Raw genomic sequence first — 22,769 nt, 5'->3', positions numbered from 1 at the left:
GCACTGTTCTAAGCGCTGGGGTAGACACAGGAGAATCAGATTGTCCCACGTGGGGCTCACAGTCTTAATCCCCATTTTACAGATGAGGTAACTGAGGCACAGAGAAGTTAAGTGACTTGCCCACAGTCACACAGCTGACAAGTGGCAGATCTGGGATTCAAACTCATAACCCCTGACTCCAAAGCCCGTGCTCTTTCCACTGAGCCACGCTACTGGTCACCTCTCAGAGCACCCTCTGAAAACATCCACTTAGAAGGTTGGAAAAATACACCAGAAAATAGGAGATGGAAAAACAAGTTTTGTTACTGCTGTGCTTGAACTTTTCTTTAAGCAAAGAAACTAACAGCTTCAAAGGGATAATACGCTTCCCAATCAATCATTCAATAGTGTGGCTTAGTGAAAAGAGCACGGGCCTGTGAGTCAGAGGACCTGTGTTCTAATTCTGTATCTGCCACTGCCAGCTGGGTGACCTTGGACAAGTCATTTAACTTTTCTGGGCCTCAGTTTCCTCAGCTGTTAAATGGGGATTCAGTACCTGTTCTCCCTCCTACACAGACTGTGAGTCCTATGTGAAAAAAGAACTGTGTTTGACCTGGGGAACTTGTATCTACCCCAGCACTAAGAACTGCGCTTGACACATAGTAAGTGCTTAACAAATACCCAAAAGATAATACTACTAATAATGATAATAATAATTATATTAATTGGGGGCATTTATTGAGCCCCTACTGAGTTCTAGGATCCTGTCCTCAGCACCTGGAAGAGTACAACAGTAGCAAGACACAAGTTCTCTGCCCCCAGAAACTGCAGCGTGGCTCAGTGGAAAGAGCCTGGGCTTGGGAGTCAGAGGTCATGGGTTCAAATCCCGTACTCGGCCACTTGTCAGCTGTGTGACTGTGGGCAAGTCACTTAACTTCTCTGTGCCTCAGTTACCTCATCTGTAAAATGGGGATTAACTGTGAGCCTCACGTGGGACAACCTGATTACCCTGTATCTCCCCCAGCGCTTAGAACAGTGCTCGGCACATAGTAAGCGCTTAACAAATACCAACAAAAAAAGTGCTTAGTACAGTGCTCTACACACGGAAAATGCTCAATAAATACATCTGACATAATTTAACAGAGGAACAGACAAGCATAAATGATTTGCACTGTGGTCAGGGATTGTATCTACCAAATCAATTGTATTGGGACTTTCCCAAGTTCTCAATAAATGCCAATGATTGATTGATATATAGTGAAAACAGGAGAGAGAATAAGGATAAAGCAGAAAGCAGTGCCAGAACAAAAGGATGTAGTTGAACAAACACTGAATTTTCAGATAAACACATTAATAAAACATAAAAGTAATCACCTTGCATTCTCCTACCTCACCTTGCGACTCTCCTACGACAACTTCACTCCTCTAATGCTAATCTACTCGCTGTACCTCGATCTCATCTATCTCCCCGCTGACCTCTTGGTCCTGACTCTGGTTTGGAATGCTCTCCCTCCTCAAATCTAACAGACAATTATTCTCTCTCCCCTTCAAAACCTTACTGAAGGCACATCGCCTCCAAAAAGCCTTTCCTGACTAAAACCTCTTTTCCTTTTCTTCCACTCCTTTCTGCATCGCCCTGACTTGAGCCCTTTATTTATCCCACCTACCAGACCTACAGAATTTATGCATATATCTGTAATCTACCCATTTATTCATATTAGTGTCTATTATATTGTTATACTCTACTCTTCCGAGTGCTTAGTACAGTGTTCTGCACACAGTGTGTGCTCAGTGAATACGACTGATTGATACAGACACAAGTGCTGAGGATGGGAATAAAATACACAAGTGCTAAGAAGAGCTGCGTGAACTAGTGGAAAGATGACAGGCCGGGAGTCAGAGGACCTGGGTTCCAATTCCAGCTCTGCCACATACCTGCTGTGTGACCTTGGGCAAGTCACTTCACTTCTCTGTGCCTCAGTTACCTCATCCAAAAAATGGGGATTCAATATTTTTTCTGCCTCCTTAGATTGTGAGCTCCGTGTTGCCCAGGGACTGTCACTGACCTGATTATCTCGCATCATCCCCAGTGCTCGTAACAATGCTTGAAATATAGCCGACACTTAACAAATACCAAAATTATTATCATTATCTTTATTATCATTGGGTTTCGGGCTGCCTTGGCTGGGGTGTATTGAATGAATTGCGGAAAGCTTCCCGAGAAGCAGTGGGACCTAATGGAAAGGGCAAAAGACTGGGAGTCTATAGAACCAGGTTTTAATTATGGTTCCACCACTTTTCTGATATATATCCTTGGACAAATCTAATTTCTCTGTGCCTCAATTTCCCAATCTGTAAAACAGGTGCTTGTTCTCTTACCACAATTAATATTAATAAATGGTGGGATTTTGGGAAAGCTTCGAATACAGGGAAGGCTGACGTCTGGAGGATTGGAGGGTGAAAGGAACAACTTGAAGCCTGGGGGAACAATATGAGCAAGGGTCAGAGGGGGAGTGCTGAGGAGGTGCAGTTAGAAGGTACAGTTTAGAACAGAGCTGAAATATAATATGGAGAGAACTGGTGGAGAGACTTGAAGATGATGGCCAGGGGCTTGATGAAGTGGGAGATATGTAGATAGTCGCTGGAAATTTTTGAGAAGCAGGGTGGCCTAGTGGAAGGAGCCTGGGCCTGAGAGTCAAGACAATCTGGGTTCTTATCCTGGCACTGCTTCCTGTCATTCATTCATTCATTCAATAGTATTTATTGAGCGCTTACTATGTGCAGAGCACTGTACTAAGCGCTTGGGATGAACAAGTCGGCAACAGATAGAGGCAGTCCCTGCCGTTTGACGGGCTTACAGTCTAATCGGTTCTGGGAACTTGAGCAAGTCACTTCACTTCTCTGGGCCTCAGTTTTCTTTTCTGTAAAATGAGGATTCACTACCTGCCCTCCCTCCCTTCAACTGTGAGCCCCATGTGGCAAAGTATCCCACCTGCTTCTCTTTCTTTTTTTTAATGGCATTTGTTAAGTTGCTTATTATGTACCAGGCACTGTACTAAGCACTGGGGTAGATACAAGATAATCAGATTGGACACAGTCCATGTTCCACATGAGACTCACAATCTTAATCGCCCCTATGACAGATGAGGTAACTGAGGCATAGAGAAAGTAAGTGACTTACCCAAGGTCACACAGCAGATAAGTGGTGGAGCTGGGTTTAGAACCCGGATCCTCTGATTCCAGGCCTATGATCTTTTCACTAGGCCATAATGCTTCTCTTGAATCTACCCCAGTGCTTGGCACACAGTAAGCACTTAACAATTACTACAAGTAGTATTAGTGTTACTGCCCACCATTCAGTGCAGCATGAGTTGAAAGGGGAGCAGTTGGAGGCAGGGAGTCTACTGAAGAGGCTAATACTGTAAAGTAACCACAATATAGCCCCTCTCTCCCCCTATACACACCCAGAAAATTCAAGTTATGCACTGAGAGTAACTTATCAACTCTGTTATATTGTACTCTCCCGAGCATTTAGTACAGTGCTCTGCATATAGTAAGTGCTTAATAGATAAGTGCTTAATATAGTAAGTGCTTAATAAATAAATAAATAAATAAATCATTTATTAATTGAACTACTCGGCTTTTGAACTAATCAATTAATTGATTGAACTAATCGGCTTTTCAGGATCTGCCCTATTTTTTTTTTCATGCTTATCTTAAAGTTCTGCAGACTCCCAGCCCTTGTGAGCAGGGATCATGTCTACCAACTTAACTGTATTATACCATCCAAAGTCATGACAACAGTACTCTGTCAGTTAGTTAATCATATTTACTGAGAGTTTAGTGTGTGCAGATCACCGTACTAGGCGCTTGAGAGACTAGAATATAACAATAAACAGACCCATTCTGTGCCCATAATAAGCTTACAGTCCACAGTAAGTGCTCAATAAGTACTACTGATTGATTGATTAAAATCAAACTCTCCAATTCACCTCCTTTAAATGCAAAACCTATCAACTCTTCAAAAAGCTACTGCAGAGGAAGGTGACAGAATGAATGGTTGTGTCAAGACTTCATAATGGTTCCGTGACTCAGCTCCGGCTCTCTGCAGAAAAATCTCAACGGTCCTAGGTTGTTTTTCCAAATAGGATACCTTAGGTCTAAATTGATATTGAAGCCCATTGCCAATTATGGGGTTCCAGATCCAGAGCTGATTTTTCTGAGAATGATACGGTAGGACTCCTAATGGGTCATTTAGATAGTGCAAAATTCAGAAAATCAAAACCAAGCATGTCTTTTTGGTTATTAATAATAATCATAATTATTATTATGGTATGTGTTAAACACTTACTATGTTCCAGGCACTGTACTAAGCAATGGGAAAGATACAAGCAAATCGGGTTGGGCAAGGTGCCTATCCCGCAAAGGGCTAACAGTCTTAATCCCCATTTTACAGATGAGGTAACTGAGGCACAGAGAGGTAAAATGACTTGCCCACGGCCACACAGTAGACAAGTGGCGGAGCCACTTTTTGGTTCCTTCAAGTAGGATTGAGGGACTGTAAGCTTGTTGCGGGCAGGGAAGGTGTCTGCCGTATTGTTCTACTGTACTCTCCCAAGCGTTTAGTACAGTGCTCTGCACACAGTAAGTGCTCAAAAAATACCACTGACAGGGTTTGGTCAGGTGGTCCCGAAGAAAAGGCTTTGCCCCTGAACGACGGATCTGAATTTACACTCTTTCCCTCTAAGCCAAACTCAGTTATCGGGTTGCTTTCGAATGGAAATCTGCTCTTACCTTTGCCGATGGGTGTGGCTAGTCCATTCAATAACTGGGAGTAGGACTTGTTTGGGGATCCTGGGATGTCCAGGGACGCCAAGACGTTACCACTCAAAAGGTCGATCTTCCCGGCTTGCTGCCGAAACTTCTCCAGTTCCTTGGAGAGGAGGTTGAACTGCTCACTCTGTGTCCGGCATTTCTCTTCTAGCTCCCGGACCTTGGACTGTATGACATAGGCGCAGAGTTGGGGTCAGACGGTCAGGACCGCGGGGAAGGATCACTCGTGGCTCATTGCCGGGGGTAACGTTTATGAAAGAGAACAAAGTGCCCGTTTCACGCAGACTGCGAACCTAGACGCGGGCCACATCCTTTTCAAATATTAATGTTTGAAACTAGAGGTGCCAAACTGTCCGGCAATTATTTGGATGCCGGCCCGTTGCGGTGGCTCGGAAGCTGGTGTGCAATACGGGCATTTTGTGGTTGGCAGTCCTTGCCTTCTGGGGTTTAATTCGGAAGCATTAGATTTTCACACAGCAGAAATCAGGCATTATGGCTCATTAACTAACAACCTGATGCATTAGTTCCTAGTCTGAGGTTATAGTGGGTACCTACATTTACTCTCGCTTTAAAAACAGCCTTATTAAGAAGGGGAAGTTGATAGTCACTTAATAGCATAAGGATTTTTTTTTGAGACCAATTCTCCCAAGCCTAAAGTTAATCCCTGGCAAGAAGTCAGACACACTGTAGTGGGAGCATTAACTCTTTTGTAGCCCTACAGGAGGGTTTTAGCTCGACCTGCCACGCTATCACATAATTATAATTACGGTACTTGTTTAGCACTTACTATGTGCCAAGCACCATTCGAAGCCCTGAGGTAGATACACGTGAATCATGTCGGATATAGTTCCTGTCTCCTATGGGCTCACTCTCTTAATCCCCATTTTACAGATGAGGTAACTGAGGCATAGAGAAATTAAGTGACTTGCTCAAGGTCACACAGCAGAAAAGTGGCGGAGCAGGGATTAGAACTCAGGTCCTTCTGACTCCCAGGCCCGTGCTCTATACACTAGACCACACTGCTTCTCTATGCACCGAGGCACTAGATGGTCCCTGGATTGTTTGATTTACATTAAACTCTTACTGTGTGTTAAAAGTGCTGGGGTAGGTAAAGACTAATCAGATCACACACAGCCCATGTCCCTCTCAGGGGTCATAATCTGAGAAGGAAGGAAAGCAGGTATCTTATCCCCAATTTCCAGATGGGGAACTTGGAAGAGAGAAGTTAAGTGACTCACCCAAGGTCACACAGCAGGCCATTGGCAGAGCTGGGAATAGGACCCTGGGTCTCTTGAATTCTTGTCCCTTGCTCTTTCCCCTAGACCACACCATGGGGGACCAGAGAGTGAATGCGTCTTCTAAAGTTCCCAACTGAATTACCAGGGAATAAACTTGATCACAGGGAGAAGTGGCCATTTGCCATTTTTGAACCCACATAGATCCCGGTGTCCAAATGAGGCAGATGATTCTTCCATCGGGTGCAAGGAAAAGAAATCCCCAAATAAAAAGGAATGGCAGAGACTCACTACCCAGAAATATCAGCTGGATCACATCTCCGGGCTTTATTGTATGGCTTGCTGCAAAGCTAATGATGGATGCCAGCATTAGGCCTCAAACGGATTCCAAGTCCCACTAATTTTAAATGATGAGCATTCTTTCCTCATGCAAGGAACACATGCATTTAGCATCCCAGCTTCCTGGGGTAAAATGAAGGCTTATTTTTTTTTTCTGAGAGCATAGTCCTAAAAATACAGCCAATTCACAACCTATAATTAATCTCTTCAATTCATAACACATCAGTAAGTTTATTCTTCCTCTAAAAAAAACTGAATGAGTTTGGTTTCTATTAGGAACTTGGACAGAAATTAAAACAGGAAAGGAATGAGCTGGGGAGAATGGCTGGCATAAACACCACCATGTTTTTCTTGGTGCTTCTACTGGGAATTTTAGCTCATCCCCAATAAGCCCCTCCCATAGTCATCTTGACTTTATTACTTCTGCGGAATAGCATCGGTGGGAAAATCAAGACAGGAAATTAGGCCAACAGCTGACTTCCTGGAAGATCCTTTGAAACTTTTCAGCAGCAAGAGCTTCTGGAACATGGGTCGTGATAGATGTTGCTTGACCCCTTTGAACAAAGTAATTAAATTGTCAGGTTCCTGAAGATCGAGATCATTTCTGCCAACTTTGATTTATTCTCCCAAGGGCTTAGTACGATGCTCTGCCCAGAATAACTACTCAATAAATACCTCTGATGGACAGATTGAGTGCACGGCATAGGTGGGGCATGATGTAAATGGATGATGATATGATAGTAACGATCAATCAATGGTATTATTGAACACCTACTATGTGCAAAGCACTGTCCTAAGCCCTTGGGAGAGTTCGCTACAACAGAATTGTTGGACACGTTCCCTACCCAAGGAGGTGCTTTCAATGTAGAGGGGTGTTATGGTCTACAGTCAATAAGGATAATGAAAATAACAATGACAACTGTGGCTTTTGTGCCAAGAACTGTCCTAAGCGATTGGGGAGAAACAAGATAATCAGGTCGGACACAGTCCTTTTCCCACAAGGAGCTCACAGTCTAAGTAGGAGGGAGAACAGGAATTGAATCCCTACTTGACAGATGACGAAAATGAGGCTCATAGAAGCCTGAAAGACTTGTCCAAGGTCCTAGTGGAAAGAACAGGGGCCTGGCAGTCAGAGGTTCTGGGTTCTAATTCCAGCTCTGTCCTGCAGGTTCCCAAAGCCAAACTGGATACATCATAAAGGTTTTCTACATTCCTGGACTCGAATGTCGCCTTAGCATTGGGTCACCGTTGGCCCGGGCCTCCTTTGTGACACTGCCCAGATGAGGCTTCCAGTAATTCAAATGGTGAAGAAGAGCTGAGAATTCATTTATCGTCCCCTGAATGCTTAATGTTGCGTTCCACCTGCTATTAAAGAAAAGCCATTCACAGGAGCACGCTGAACCGTAAGCTCACTTGATTAAAACTGAACTTTCACTGGCTTTTACTGGCATTGTCAAAAACCTCCTTCCTGTCTGCGGGTAAAAAGGCTCAGTCAATTAGCCCTCAAGACAGGAAGGTATTTCAGGAAAAGACATTGTATGCCCATTGTCTGAGAAAGAGCTCTAAGTGTTAGGGCCCGGGTTTGGGGTTTGGCTTTACTATTTCTCTGCCAACTGCAATCTGGGGATCTAGCTTCTTTTAGTGGATGGGATTGCAGCATCTGAATTCGGGTTTCCTGGGTAACTAATGAGAGTTAAATGGGGACCAGTCAGTAATAGGCTTATGAAAATAAGGCTGCTGGGGCTGCTTGTGAACAGAAACCTGCTCCAAAAGTTTCTGTAATAGGATAGTTTTTCCAGAGTGCAGGATCAGAAAAGACTTCAACAATTCTAAGGGCATTCTCCTTACAGTTTCCAAGAAACTGCCTGGAATCACCTCCCTCTTCGCCTCTGACAGACCTCTGCTCACATCTCCACATATCCCGGCTCTGCCACTTGTCAGCTGTGTGACTGTGGGCAAGTCACTTCACTTCTCTGTGCCTCAGTTACCTCATCTGGAAAATGGGGATTAACTGTGAGCCTTATGTGGGACAACCTGATTACCCTGTATCTACCCCAGCACTTAGAACAGTGCTCTGCACATAGTAAGCGCTTAACAAATACCAACATTATTATCTCCAGGAAGCCTTCCCTGAGCAATCTCTAATGTCCCCAATTTATAGTCCCCAAGTGTCACTCGAATAATGCAGCTCTCCCTAATCATGTCCATACTCATATCCCCTAGAAATGACATGGTTTAGAGGAAAGAGCAGGGGCCTGGGAGTCAGAGGACCTGGGTTCTAATTCCAGCTCTGCCAATTGTTTGCTGTGTAGCCATGGGCAAGTCACTTAATTTCTCTGTGCCTCAGCGTCCTCAACTGAAAAATAGGAATTAAGCACCTGTTCTCTCCTCTATTTAAACTGTGAGTCCCAGGGTCTTTGCCCAACGTGATTAACTGGTATCTACCCCAGTGCTTAGAAAAGTGCTTGACACATAATATTTGCTTAACAGATGTCTGTCTTCCCCACTAGACTCTAAGCTCCTTGAAGACAGGAACCAATCAGAGAGTACGGCCGTAAATCAATGCCCTTAACTAGGTGGAGGTAGAGAGGATGGAGCATTCAGGCACATCCATAACCCACATAAATGCCTCATAAAAACTGCACAGCTGTGGCATACCCATCACATTTACTAACGCTGTTGTATTTGCTCAAGCAGTTAGTACAGTGTTTTGCAGGCAGTTAGTGTTCTAAATATTATTAGTTGATAAGCTTTCTGCACACAGCAGTTGATCAATAAATACAAATGATTGATTAATCAGCTTCAGAGAAGGCAGTGTCTCAAAGCCTTTTGGCTTTTGAACAGGTAAAGTTAACAGGGAATTTAAATAGGAGCTGTTGATAGTGGCTCGGAAATATTTTTCTCAAATTACGTGGATGGTTTAACCAATCTCCTGCTCCTGCCTGAGCCAGTTGGTTTGGACGTCAATATTCATTTAAGAAGTTCAAAGGATTGCCACTGTAGTTCAGTCAGTAAACTGGGTGGGGTGGGACCCATAACTCCCAATACAACCTTATGCTGGAAATCACTCTTTAGGCTGCCTGAAAATGTCGTGTCTAACGAATGGCAACCACCTGCAGTATTGTGAAATTCTGAGCTGCTGCTTGTGAATCTGTTAACATCCCAGAGTGTGGGGAACATATGGCAAAGTCATCAGACAAATAAGCTATAATTGGAGCAAACAGCAACGACTTGCAAATTTGGCTAAGGGTATTTATAAATATAGAAGGAAAACAAAACCCAGCAACGTTTCTAAGATTTGCTTGTTCCTTCATTTGTTCATCAGATTCATTGGCTTTTCTGCTATGGAAGGGCTGAGGCTATTCTTATTCTATTCAGGATCTTATCTGCCAAGAGATGCGGTTTGCAGAAAACTGGGGGGAAGCCAGCAACCAGCAGGGATTTGGGTCCTTATCTGATCAAAGACGATGCTTTTTACACCTAGGCGCCAGCCTAGTTAGAAGTAGACACAGAATCAGAATTCAGTCTTCTGTATATTAACAGCAAGCCCCTTCTCTGGTCTCAACTCACTTGTCTTCATCTTCTCTCTCACCCCACCTTTCCTAAGAGACAGTAACTCACTCTAAATATCAGATCTGCTGTGCAGCAGTTTTTTCTCTCTAAAATTGGCAATGTTAGACCTGAGTATTCTGCCTTAAGTGTTTGTTCATTCATTCACGTTCATTCACATTTATTGAACAACTCACGTGAATAGGGGCACAGTATGAAACGGTTGGAAGCATAGAATAAAAATAAGAGTCTAGGTTCCGCCCTTCAAGGAGCTTCCCGGAGACAGCCCACATTATTTTATGAACTGGTTTTGACTTCCTCGATACGGCAAGCCTAAAAGGGGCATTGTAGTTTGCAATGCATTTATGTTTCCAAAGTGTTTGGTGATCTTCAAAGAAAAGAATGGGTGCAGATGTCACTGCCATTCAGGATGAGATCAGAAGATAGAAGGAGTCTTGACAAAGAGAGAAAATAGAATCAAAGCCTTCCCCACCCATATCTCATACTATTTTGTGGAAAAGAAAGGTCTCCAGCACAAGAAGAAAGCCTTAGCTCTGGAGAAGGCAACCAGCCAGTGTGCTCTTGGCTCTCCCAACCCAAGCAGAACCACCATTTTCAATGGACATCATTCCTGTAAATGGAGTCTGTAAGAATTGCAGGAACAGCGTGGACACTGCAGCCGGTAACAGACAAGATCCTAATAGACCGGTCCAGAAATCGTCAACGGGCGCATTGGGAAAACCTCTTCGAAGACTCGGAAATGACACATTAATGAATGGACAATCTTGTGGGGCAAATCTTTTCTATCTTCCAAGTTGGCAGGGTATAAAAGAGACCTATTCTGATAAGGAAGGGCTCCTAAAATATTCAGAAGTTGCATATGGCATCACCTAAGGTTGGTCAAACAAGCAATAGTGAGATCAGAAAACAGCTTGCCAGTTCCCCTGCTGCAGAATCAGATGGACTGGGATTGGGAGAGAGGCAAGTGAAGCACTTTCTGAAAAATCCTCCAATAACAATGGAAATATACAGGCAAAGCAGATGGCTTTGTAAAAGGCCAACTCAGCTCTAATGTACTCACAAGATCCATGCAGGCTAAAGGGAAAACTGAGAATGAGTAGGTGAGAGAACAACGTGATCTGACATGTTTCAACATCCTTTGGTCCCAGCAGGTCATCTTCAAGTCATGGATGATAACCCTACTTGCCCAGTATTCTGGGAGGATAAAAGAAAGTTCTACCCATTTAACCTAGTTAAATTTATTTCAACAACCTTTCTCCCTGGGCTTATTTTGAGAAGTGTAGTGGAAGGAGTGCAGGCCTGGGAGTCAGAGAACCTGAGTTCTATTTCTGACTCTGCCATACGTCTGTTGTGTGACCCTGGGAAACGGCGTGGCTCATTGGAAAGAGCACGGGCTTGGGAATCAGAGGTCATGGGTTCGAATTCCGGATCTGCCACTTGTCAGCTGAGTGACTGTGGGCAAGTCACTTAACTTCTCTGTGCCTCAGTTACCTCATCTGTCAAATGGGGATTAAGACTGTGAGCCTCACATGGGACAACGTGATTACCCTGTATCTACCCCAGCGCTTAGAACAGTGCTCTGCACATAGTAAGTGCTCAAATACCAACTTAACTTCCCTGTACCTCAGTTCCCTCACCTGCCAAATGGGGATACAATACCTGTTCTCGCTCCTAGTTGTACTGTGAACCCCATGTGGCATCTGATTATCTTGCACAACGCTTAGTACAGTGCCAACACATGTGAAACTTAATAAGTACCATTATTATTAAAGACCCTTAAATGAAACCACTGTCATTGCCAGTGTTAAGCTGAAGATTTTAATGGGGAACTAACTAGGGAGAAATAGCAAAATTCTTGGAGAATCCTTAGCAATATCCATAGTCCCAAATTCCCTCCCTACCTGCCTGTCCCTCACCAGCTGTCTGCACTTTTGGTTTAATTTGGGGGCTGGGGAGACACGGATTCTGGAATGAGAGCGAATAGTTGTTTTACTCTCATAGACTAATTCCACTGTACTCTCTCAAAGCTTAGTACAGTGGTCTACACAGTAAACGTTCAGTACGTATTACTGATTGATTGCAGCATTGTCCTGTTGTTAAAACAGTCTTTTCTCAACGAGACTAAGTCCTTTGAAAATAGATATCAAAGAGGAAGATTAACTCTGAATTCTTCCCTGACACCATATCTTTGCTTCGGACTCTCCAAGGTGGCACGTTCATGCATACTAACTGGGTGTTACAGAAAAACAAACACTCCACCAGCTGAATTCTGATTCCAGCAATGGATATCAAAATATCATCTCTTATCCCTGACAGGAGAGAAACTTCAAACCTCCAAATCCCAGTGCTGTTGAAAACCAGTCCTTCAACTTGGTAACTGCACATACTGCTCTCTACACATTCTCCTCCAATCGAAGCCTTTCCTGATTTAGTACTAGTAGTTAGAAATAATCAATCAGTGGTATTTACTGAGTGCTTACTGGGTGCAAAACACTGTAGTGAGTGCTTGGAAGAGTGCAATACAACAGACATGATCCCTGCCCACTACGAGCTTACATACCTTGATGTTTGTTTTCTCCATTAGAGTGTAAGCTCTCTGTGGGTAGGGGACACGTCACTTTGTTATGCTAGACTTCCCAAGTACCTAGTGCAGTATACCATGCCAAGTGGGTGTTCAATAAATGGTACTACTGAAAATGCTACAAGATTTTATTATGTCCACTCAGTGCAGTGTACTGTTCTAGGCTCTTGGGAAAAAAGTAAAGAAATCACAAGTTCACTGCCCACAAGAACCTCACAGTTACTTGGAGAGACAAACATAAAACAAATTTACAAATTATGGTCAAAATAATTAAACATTTATAGATGAGAGCTGAGGAAGGATATAAATAAATTCATAAATGGTAGAGATGGATGACGATATTTTCCGATTTAGGTTATAGGCAAATTAATTGGCGACATTTTGTTGGAGGAGGTAGAGTTTTAGGAGGGCTACGAATGTGAAGAGAGCTGTGGTCTGACTGATTTGGGGAAGGAAGGAGTTCCAAGCCAGGGGAAGAGCATGAGCAAGGGGAAGAAGAAGGTGGGAGACATGATTTGCAAAACAGTTTTTATGTTTTGAAAGTGTTCCCACATCAGTGTTTTCATCATATCTCCCCCCAAGTCCCTGTGAGGTAGGGAGAGGCGGGTATTATTATTCCCATTTTACAGCTGAGGAAACCAAATCACAAAGTGGTGATTTGCCCAAGATCACACAGCAGTCGGGTGACTGTTATAGGATTAGAAACCGTGTCTCGTGACTGTAAGGACTGTGTTCTTTCCAAAGAGTAAGCTCTCTCTAAATAACTCTGCTGGTGGTGAACCCTGATCTTTCCAGAAGGGAAATAGTAAGCCATTTGCAAAACTAGGGACCTTGTCAAAACTCTATGGTCCAGAAACACTTCATGGGGTACGTCCTTGCTCCTTCTGAATGTTACCAGTTGGCACTCGTAATATCGAGAATGATCAACATGTTCTGATTTCACAAGGCTGACATCAAACGAAAGGGACAACTTTTCAGGTGAAGTGGTTGAATTCAGATGAATTACAAATCTGGTTCTTGGCTAAAAGCCTGCACTTTCATGTCTGCATTACACAACCTATGGCAATGACCAGCTCTTAGGTCCCAGTGCGGGAGGGTGATTCCTGAAATTTCCTCTTCCATCTGCAGGTAGCATCATCTGAATTCAGAGGAAACTCACGGAACCTGAAAGTTGCGACCTTGAACAGAATGACAAGCCACATTTCCTGGGCCTTCTCAGAGGAGAGACGCTTCAGCACAGTGCTCGGCACAGAGTAAGCGCTCGATAATTACGATTAATTCTACTGTGTGGCTCACATCTTCTTAAAATTCCAGAGTTGTAGCTTCTAGGGAGGCAGTCTAAATTGTAGTTCAACATGCCTCTTGCCCAACCCATCAACTTCCGCCATGCAGCAAATCATGATAACATGGCCGCCGACACATTAACAGAGCACCCAGTCATTGGAATCCTAAGGTCTCCCTCTCCAGCTCCTGGGTGGAGAAATGTTGAGCGGGCTCAGGAAACGAGGCAAGCGTGGATTCCATGCACGAGGGAAGCACAGCAAAGCACACACCCTGGTATAAGGGAAGAAGTTATGCCCTAAAATACCTGCATGCTGTCCAAGGTGTTCTGGATGAAGAGCAAAGCAACCAATTCCGACAAGACACAGTAACAGAGAGATGTGATAAAGAAATAAATAGAAAACAGTTCTGAACACATCTGGATTATGCTCCCCTTTCCAAACAAAATACAATAAAACAGTTACCACATGTAAAAGCATGCACTGCCAATCACACTGTAGGATAGTAAAACAAAAATCAATACTTCAGCTGAGCTTGAATCTCAAAAGGCAGATTAAACCAACACAAATGAGAAAATTAATAGGCTTTAGTGCACTGGGAAAAAGAAACAGTATATTTTCACTGGGAGGTCTATGCAAATAAAGGGGGCAGATGGATCATCTAAGCAAGAGAGATTTTGATTATTTTTTCACAGCAATAAATGACCACTTTTTTTTTCTTTTCCTTCTCCTAGTTTTCCCCCTGCAATTTATCCCACACTTCAGAAAGGGGCCTCATTTTCTTACACGTGTTTAAAAATCAATCCCGATAAATATGATAATAATTAGATCTTTTCCTGTGGGAAAAAAAGGCCTGCAGGGCAATGGAGAGAAACAAATATTCACTTTATAAATCACCCCAAATCCCATGGGGAGAAGGAGAAGCCCCCTGATCTGGTGTGAACAGGTGTGCCTACCGATTGAAGATCGGAGAGAATGGAGAAAAGCTTCCTCGTGTCAACACAGGCCGTGGCCTTTCTTAATGGGTTTCCCCGGGTGGTCCCTGCTGGGGAGAGATGGCTCTCTTTCTAGATATTACTCCTTTGATGAATTTATGTATAATCGAAAAGGCGCTAATTGGTTCTCATCTTGCGTGACATTTGTCTTAGACATTTAGGGAACAGTTTGTGGCTCATTACCACCCATCCATTATGTAAGGCAGAGAATAGAGTGAGGAGAGTGGAGAGAGAGGTGCGTTGGGGAGGGGGCGGTAAAGGCCATGAATCTCGACTGAGAAAGCGTTTCCTTTTCCAGGAGGACCGGAGGTAGGGAAGATTCGCCAGCTGGCCAACCAGCATCCATAACTCCAAGGAAAACTTAAAAAAACCTGAAGGCCAGCCCTCACCAAGCTGCCAAAATTCTCTGGACACACTTCTTAAATGGACCCAAGGTGCTTCTCCATCACAGATCCTCAGTAAGGTTGGACCATCTCTAAAGGCAGAGGTGACGCCTATTTCATTCGCTTTATGTAGCACGGTGGGTTCTTAGTACCTAATGATATTGATGATGCTTTATTTAAGCCGCAGATCTGCCATCCTTCCATTCTGTTGACTGCCTCTTATTTAATCGCAGAGGGAGTGTTCTCTCTGAATTTCTGGATGCTTGTTCAAAATTAACCCATTATCTGTAACTTTTTCAAGTAAGCTTCCTTGGAAGGCTATTGGGAATTATGTAAACTCCTTGACCTAATAAAGAGGTCAATGCCCACCAGGGAATGACAGACTGTATAGTTGAGAACACCACATTGGTAGAGTAGGAAAATCTATGTGGCATGGCTCTGAACCCCTGCCTATTCAGCCACCGTTTTCAGGGACAGGAGGGCTTGTGCTTACCTCTAGCAACTGCACTGCACCTTCATGTTCTTTCTTGGCTTCAACCTGAGCCTTTGAATAATAGAAAAAAGAGAAAAAATGAGGTCACTCAATATGGTGTATTTTCCTCTCCCAAATGTTTGCCCAGATTCATGGAATCAGATTCAGAACATGTCTTTGCGGCTGCTTTAACAAATTATTTGAGGAGGTTTTGGAAGTTTAGCTCTCTCTTTGGGAAGAAATGACTCCTCCTACATCCAATTTACCTCTCTAATCTCCTACTGTAACACCATCACATTTTGCTTCTCCAATGCTGAACTTCCCACTGTACTCAGCTCATCGGTCTCGCCGCTGACCTCTTGCCCATGTCCTCCCTCTGGCCTGGTACTACTTCCCCCTTCATAGAGAATGGCCCACCACTCTACTCTCTTCAAAGCCTTAATATCCCTTCTAGGAGGCCTTCTCCGACTAACCCCTCACTTACCCACTCTGCATCGCGTCTGGCCTTGGATGGGTACCGCTAAGCGCTTTGGTACTCGTCCCACTTCAGACCCACGGAATTCATATATATATCCCTCTACTCTGCCATTTCTCTTAATGTAACTTATTTTAATATCCATCCTATCCACCTTCACCTCTGCATCATTTATGCACATGGCTGTGTATCCCCTAAGCGTTTAGCCACTCACCTCAGCACCAAAATACTTACGTAACTATTCCTATACTCTACTATTTCCCCTAACCTTAATCTACTTTAAATGTTATCTCCTGTTGTAATAATAATAAGAAGAAGAAGAATGATGATGATGGTATTTGTTAAGTGCTTGCTATGTGCCAAGACCTGTTCTAAGCACTGGGATAGATACAAGAAAATTAGGTTGTCCCACATAGGGCTCACAATCTTAATTCCCATTTTACAGATGAGGGAGCTGAGGCACAGAGAAGTTAACTGTCTTGCCCAAGGTCACAGAGCAGACAAGTGGCAGGGCCGGGATTAGAACCCATGACCTCTGATTCCCAAGCCCATGCTCTTTCCACTAAGCCACGCTGCTTCAGACTGTAAGCCTCTTGTGGGCAGAGATCGTGGCTACCTGTTGCTGTATTGTATTCTCCAAAGCACTTAGCATGGTGCTTGCAGACCAGTAGCCCTCAAAAAGTATCATCGGTTGACTGATTTTCATCAATCAAAGGACAGAATGACTCCCAGGTGTCTCCAATGGGCCTGGAAGTCCTATTTACATTAACAGAAGGGGCAATTTTGCATTCCTACAATTTGGAATAGAGTTCCAGTCACTCATCAATATGCAAGGGTAGAATTTCCCCATTACCCTCATCTTCGAAAACTAAGGGCAGCTGTTTATAGGCACCAGTTGACTCTATTGTAACGTTACTGAATAGTTGGGAAGAACTAAAGGTCACACTGCTCAAATAAGACTTGTCTCCAGTCTCCTGGTGGGATTAATGGCAATAAAATTTTCAAAAACAATTTCCAGTTCTCTTCCTTGGGCTTTCCCAGTCGGTAATCTGGGTTCAGGCTAAATTTGATACAATGCCAGGGAATTTTTCTATTGTATTGTTTTGTTGTGCTCCACTAAGCGCTTAGCTTAGTATAAATATGGTTGATTGATTGATGCCACTTTATTCCAGGCAAACTGCCAATATTAAAATGGACTCAGTGTTATAGAATTACAGAAGCAACTTATTAGCGTTACATGGTTACAGTATCTGAGCAATAATGGCGATATAGTACAAATGACATTTGCTAAGGAGCTAAATGTCACAAATTTTCAGTAGAATGAAACGTTGTGAAGAGCTGGAAATGGCAGCAAAGGCTCAAGGATTTCACATCCCCAGCTGGTTATTGAAAGACTTACTGCTGTTGACTCTAGCTGGACTGGACTTAAAACCAACATGCCACAAACTGAATAAAACTGAAACCCGAAAGAGATTTAGAATTCACACTCCACTATCACCTTCCCATTTCCTTAGGGGAGTTGCTTCTCTCACTGCATTTTTGAGCCAATTTAGTCTCAAACCTCAGTCAATCAATCAATGGTATTTATGGAGTGTTTACTACGTATAGAGTGTTATCCTAGGCACTTGGGAAAGGATGATACAATAGAGTTGGTATACATGATCCCTGTCCACGAGTAGCTTATAGTCTAGGGGAGGAGGTAGATATTAAAATAAAGATAAGGAAATAGTAGGGTTCAAGGCTATGGACCGCAAATAATCTACAAGAAGAAGCATGGCTCAGTGGAAAGAGCTAGGGCTTGGGAGTCAGAGGTCATGTGTTTGAATCCTGGCTCTGCCACTTGTCAGCTGTGTAACTGTGGGCAAGTCACTTCACTTTTCTGTGCCTCAGTGACCTCATCTGTAAAATGGGGATTAAGACTGTGAGCCTCACGTGGGACAACCTGATTACCCTGTATCTATCCCAGCTCTTAGAACAGTGCTCTGCAAATAGTAAGCACTTAACAAATACCAACTTTATCATTATTATTATTACAATCCTTCCCATTATATAAACTGACTTAGAGTTTAATTCTGCAAGACCTATGAAGAATATTTCTAACAATTCATTGAGATTACTCCATTGAGAATCTGACAGATAAAAAACAGAGATTACAGAGCACTTTACTGAGCCCTTGAAAAAGTACATTTGAATAAGTAGACACAATCCTTGTCCTCAAGGATCTTAAATCTAGCAGGGCCATCCAAATTTTTATGGTAAAAAGTCAAAGTTTTATCAAACTGGGTAAAGGGAACTTGAAGGCAAGCTCACTGACTGTCTCTCATCAGAGTGTAGGCAAGAAAGGGTGGGTTCTTGGAATATCACTCAACACTGCCTGAATGGAAGAAGGCCTTCTCAGTTTCCTCCTCTGTAAAATGGGGATCCAGTACCTATCTGCCTTCCTACTTAGACTGTGACTCCAAGGAGGTACTCGATTACCTTATGTCTATCCAAGTGCTTAGTATAATGTTCAGCCCAGAGAAAGGGTTTAACAAATACAAATGTTATTAGGGAGAACCTGGGGCAACAACATTACTGAAAGAAGGTGCCAACTGGAGAGGAGTGGTGATGGATTCTGTCTATAGGGGCGAAACCATCCACCTTTCTCACAGCAGCTTGGGTCACACTGAGGAACAAGTCTCTGGCCAGGATGGAAATGAGCCAAAAATGTGGTTTAAAATCTGGATGGTTGGGGCAGTGTGAGATAGCTTGCTGGGACTGCAGAGGTGCGAAGATTTCTTAGGAATTAGTGTTTATATAGCATTTGATCTGCATTTTACAGTGAAGCAGAGATGTATTTTGATATTTTTTAAAGTGAGTCCCCTGAAGCACCCCCACTACAAGGCTCATAAAAGCCTCAAGCTCCTCGAAAGCAGGGATCATGCCTAGTCTATTGTTCTCTTCCAAGTGCCTTCCCTCTCGGGGTCACATCCGGAAAGTTTCCAGTACTCTACTGGTCCTGACTATGGGAGGGAGAGTCAAGCAGAGGCCTACCCACTCCTAATTGGGCAGCCGCTAGCGAGTGGCAGGCAATCTGTTACAAGTCAAAACTGACCCGTGATGGGCAGCAGTGGCACGGGAGAGAGTCGAGGGTAGAGACTCGATTTTACTGTGCAGAAGGAGGCACTGGAAACCACTTCCATATTCTTACCAAAAAACCTCTATGGATGCACTACCAGAACAATTGCAGATGGAGGTGGGGTGTTCTGGGAAGCAGCATGGCTCAGTGGAAAGAGCACGGGCTTGGGAGTCCGAGGTCATGAGTTCGAATCCCATCTCTGCCACTTGTCAGCTATGTGACTGTGGGCAAGTCACTTAACTTCTCTATGCCTCGGTGTCTTCTCTATGTCTCTAATCCGGTCCTCTCCCAGACTTCTCTATCACCGTGGATGGCACGACCATCCTTCCCGTCTCTCAGGCCCGCAATCTCGGTGTCATCCTTGACTCATCTCTCTCGTTCACCCCACACATCCTATCCGTTACCGAGACCTGCCGGTTTCACCTCTACGATATCGCCAAGATCCGCCCTTTCCTCTCCACCCAAACGCCTACCTTACTGTTACGGGCTCTTGTTATATCCCGGCTAGACTACCGTGTCAGCCTTCTCTCTGACCTCCCTTCCTCCTCTCTCGCCCCGCTCCGGTCTATTCTTCACTCCGCTGCCCGGCTCATCTTCCCGCAGAAACGATCTGGGCATGTCACTCCCCTTCTTAAACAACTCCAGTGGTTGCCTATCGACCTCCGCTCCAAACAAAAACTCCTCACTCTAGGCTTTGAGGCTCTCCATCACCTTGCCCCTTCCTACCTCTCCTCCCTTCTCTCTTTCTACCGCCCACCCCGCACGCTCCGCTCCTCTGCCGCCCACCTCCTCACCGTCCCTCGGTCTCGCCTATCCCACCGTCGACTCCCGGGTCACGTCCTCCCGCGGTCCCGAAACGCCCTCCCTCCTCACCTCCGCCAAACTGATTCTCTTTCCCTCTTCAAAACCCTACTTAAAACTCACCTCCTCCAAGAGGCGTTCCCAGACTGAGCTCCTCTTCTCCCTCTACTCCCTCTGCCATCCCTCCTTTACCTCTCCGCAGCTTAACCCTCTTTTTCCCCTTTTCCCTCTGCTCCTCCACCTCTCCCTTCCCATCCCCACAGCACTGTACTCGTCCGCTCGACTATATATTTTCGTTACCCTATTTATTTTGTTAATGAATTGTACCTCGCCTCGATTCTATTTAGTTGCCATTGTTTTTACGAGATGTTCTTCCCCTTGACTCTATTTATTGCCATTGTTCTTGTCTGTCCGTCTCCCCCGATTAGACTGTAAGCCCGTCAATCGGCAGGGACTGTCTCTATCTGTTGCCGACTTGTTCATCCCAAGCGCTTAGTACAGTGCTCTGCACATAGTAAGCGCTCAATAAATACTATTGAATTGAATGAATATGCCTCAGTTACCTCATCTGTAAAATGGGGATTAACTGTGAGCCTCACGTGGGACAACCTGGTTACCCTGTATCTCCCCCAGCGCTTAGAACAGTGCTCTGTACATAGTAAGCGCTTAACAAATACCAACATTATTATTATATATCCATGGTGTCGCTATGGGTCAGAGACGACTCGACGGCATAAGACAAGACCAAGTGCTCAGTGCAATGTTCTGCACACAATAAGCACTCAACCACTACTTTATTATTATCCTCATTATTATCGTTGTTGTTATATGATTGCATTTGCCGGGTGCTTACTATGTGTCAAGCACTGTTCTAAGTGCCGGAGTAGATATAAACGTTAAAGTTGGACACAGTCCCTGTCCCACATGAGGCTCACAGTCTAAGTAGGAGAGAGAACTGGCATTGAATCCCCATTTTACAGGGACACAGAGAAGTTAAGTGACTTGCCCAAGGTCACATAGCAGGCAACTGACAGAGGCCGGATTAGAACCTAAATCCTCTGACCCCCTGGCTCATGCTCTTTCCACTAGGCTACGCTGTATCTGACAGACTGCTGGACTGCCTCACCACCGCCTGCCCCTTCTAACTTCCCCAGAAGTTTGAGTATCTCACTAAAGAGATTGGGAAGGAGAAGCATTTCCTCAAAGGAGGAAAGAAGTAGGGGAGAGTCAGGATTTCATTCATTCACTCGATGGTATTTATTGAGCGCTTACTGGGTGCAGAGCTCTTACTGAGCACTTAGCACTGTGATCCTGACATAGGAAGGTCTAGGGAGAAGACTATCTCACTGCCCTCCCCATCCTCTAGCAACCCCCATGGGGAGAGTGAGTTAATATTGTTTTATTTTGCTTTGATGTGACTCCATTTTGTTGACTGAAATATTATCTTTCCATAAACTAGTGGATTTAGACATCATTGCCTCAATTATAAATCTCGAAATACATAAACTTAATGAATTGATTCATCTTGCTATGGTGTCTGGACTAAATCAGATTAAAAATTCACCAAGCTGACAGAGGTTTGTACCAGTAATTAGTGCTACAAATTTGAGTATGTTTATTTTGAACAGCATTAACAAGCCCCTTGCCTTGTGAAGTGGGGCTGCATCACAGTAGGTCTGGTTGAAGTGGAGCTGTTTTAAATAAATGCTGTAATAACAATGCCTCCTTGAAAACAGCTGAAATGGGCCAAGAAGCAAAATTCCCTAAATCATTACAAACGTTTCTTCCAGATCATCGTTATCTTTCCTCGGGATCCTGAAAATGTTTTATTAATCTGACTATAACTTCAGTTCCAAGGGTCACTCCCTGGGAGTAAGGTGAGCCAGAAGGAATGCACCAACTTATTAAAAACATAAACAACGTCATTTCTGGGTCAGATCCCGGTTCTGCCACTTGTCTGCTGTGTGACCTTGAACAAGTCACTTAACTTTTCTGTGCCTCAGTTACCTCATCTGTAAAATAGGAATTAAGACAGCAGGCCAGTAGAAGAGTTGGGACAAGAACTCACGCGTTCTGGCTTCCTGACCCATTCTATATCCACTAGAACACTTGTAGAATTCTAGTCTCTGGAAGCTAGTTAATGATAAAAATATCTAAGAAAAATAATGAGTAAGTAAATAAGCTTTAATTTCAAATACTTCTGAATTCCTCAACTAGAAAGAGGCAAGAGAACTTTCTTTAAGCTTGGAAGCCCAACTGAGAAATTATTTGAGGGTTGTATACATTTAAATCATAGCCATTTTCCTTCTTTCATGTTTCCGAGGAAGTTATTGACAGCTGGGACACTTTAACGAACACTGCAGTTCAAAATACTTCCCTCTAAATCAACTTGACAAAAAATTCCATTTCCAAAAACGGTTCTTCTCAATGGGATAAAAAATAGAACATCTAGAAAATGTATATTTGGTATAATAGTTCAGCTGATTCAGTTGAGAGAAAGCTAATTTTCCATTGGAAGGAGTTGAGACATTAAAAACAAAATCACCACCATAAGTAGCAGTTAAAGAAGCAGCGAGATTAGCAACTGTAAGAACTTTTCCAGTTCAAAATGAAACACAACAGTTCATTGTAGTGGCTGTTTTCATGCTGAAGCTTTTGGGCAAACTAAGCAGTATGTCCAAACCAAGAATTGAAATGCTCTAGACCGT

General features: G+C 43.7%; 1 protein-coding gene and 1 long non-coding RNA gene across 15 annotated transcripts in view; one reads left to right on the top strand and one right to left on the bottom strand.

Moving 5' to 3' along the window:
* The window catches only part of RIMBP2 (RIMS binding protein 2), a 358,745-nt gene that overhangs the window by 73,861 nt on the left and 262,115 nt on the right, over positions 1–22,769 (bottom strand). For all 13 annotated transcript variants that reach the window (XM_039910269.1, XM_029057608.2, XM_039910266.1 and 10 more), the window contains 2 exons: positions 15,689–15,739; positions 4,774–4,978 (listed from right to left, as the gene is read on the bottom strand). In XM_039910269.1, coding sequence (XP_039766203.1) covers positions 4,774–4,978; positions 15,689–15,739 — 256 coding nt within the window. The remainder of the gene's footprint in view (positions 1–4,773; positions 4,979–15,688; positions 15,740–22,769) is intronic.
* Positions 7,617–22,769, top strand: part of LOC103164819 — a 41,248-nt gene continuing 26,095 nt past the window's right edge. Inside the window, exons 1-4 of one of the 2 annotated variants that reach the window (XR_003756794.1) lie at positions 7,617–7,789; positions 13,666–13,790; positions 15,111–15,299; positions 21,852–21,924. This is a non-coding gene — a long non-coding RNA (uncharacterized LOC103164819). Of the gene's footprint in view, positions 7,790–13,665; positions 13,791–15,110; positions 15,300–21,851; positions 21,925–22,769 lie in introns of those variants that run through there. The other variant, XR_484354.2, reaches the window with a different exon arrangement.

The sequence above is a fragment of the Ornithorhynchus anatinus genome, chromosome 2 (genome assembly GCF_004115215.2).
Source record: "Ornithorhynchus anatinus isolate Pmale09 chromosome 2, mOrnAna1.pri.v4, whole genome shotgun sequence".
Classification (NCBI taxonomy): Eukaryota; Metazoa; Chordata; class Mammalia; order Monotremata; family Ornithorhynchidae; genus Ornithorhynchus; species Ornithorhynchus anatinus.
The sequence above is the reverse complement of the archived record's forward strand: the minus strand, read 5'-3'. Positions and strand labels throughout refer to the sequence as shown.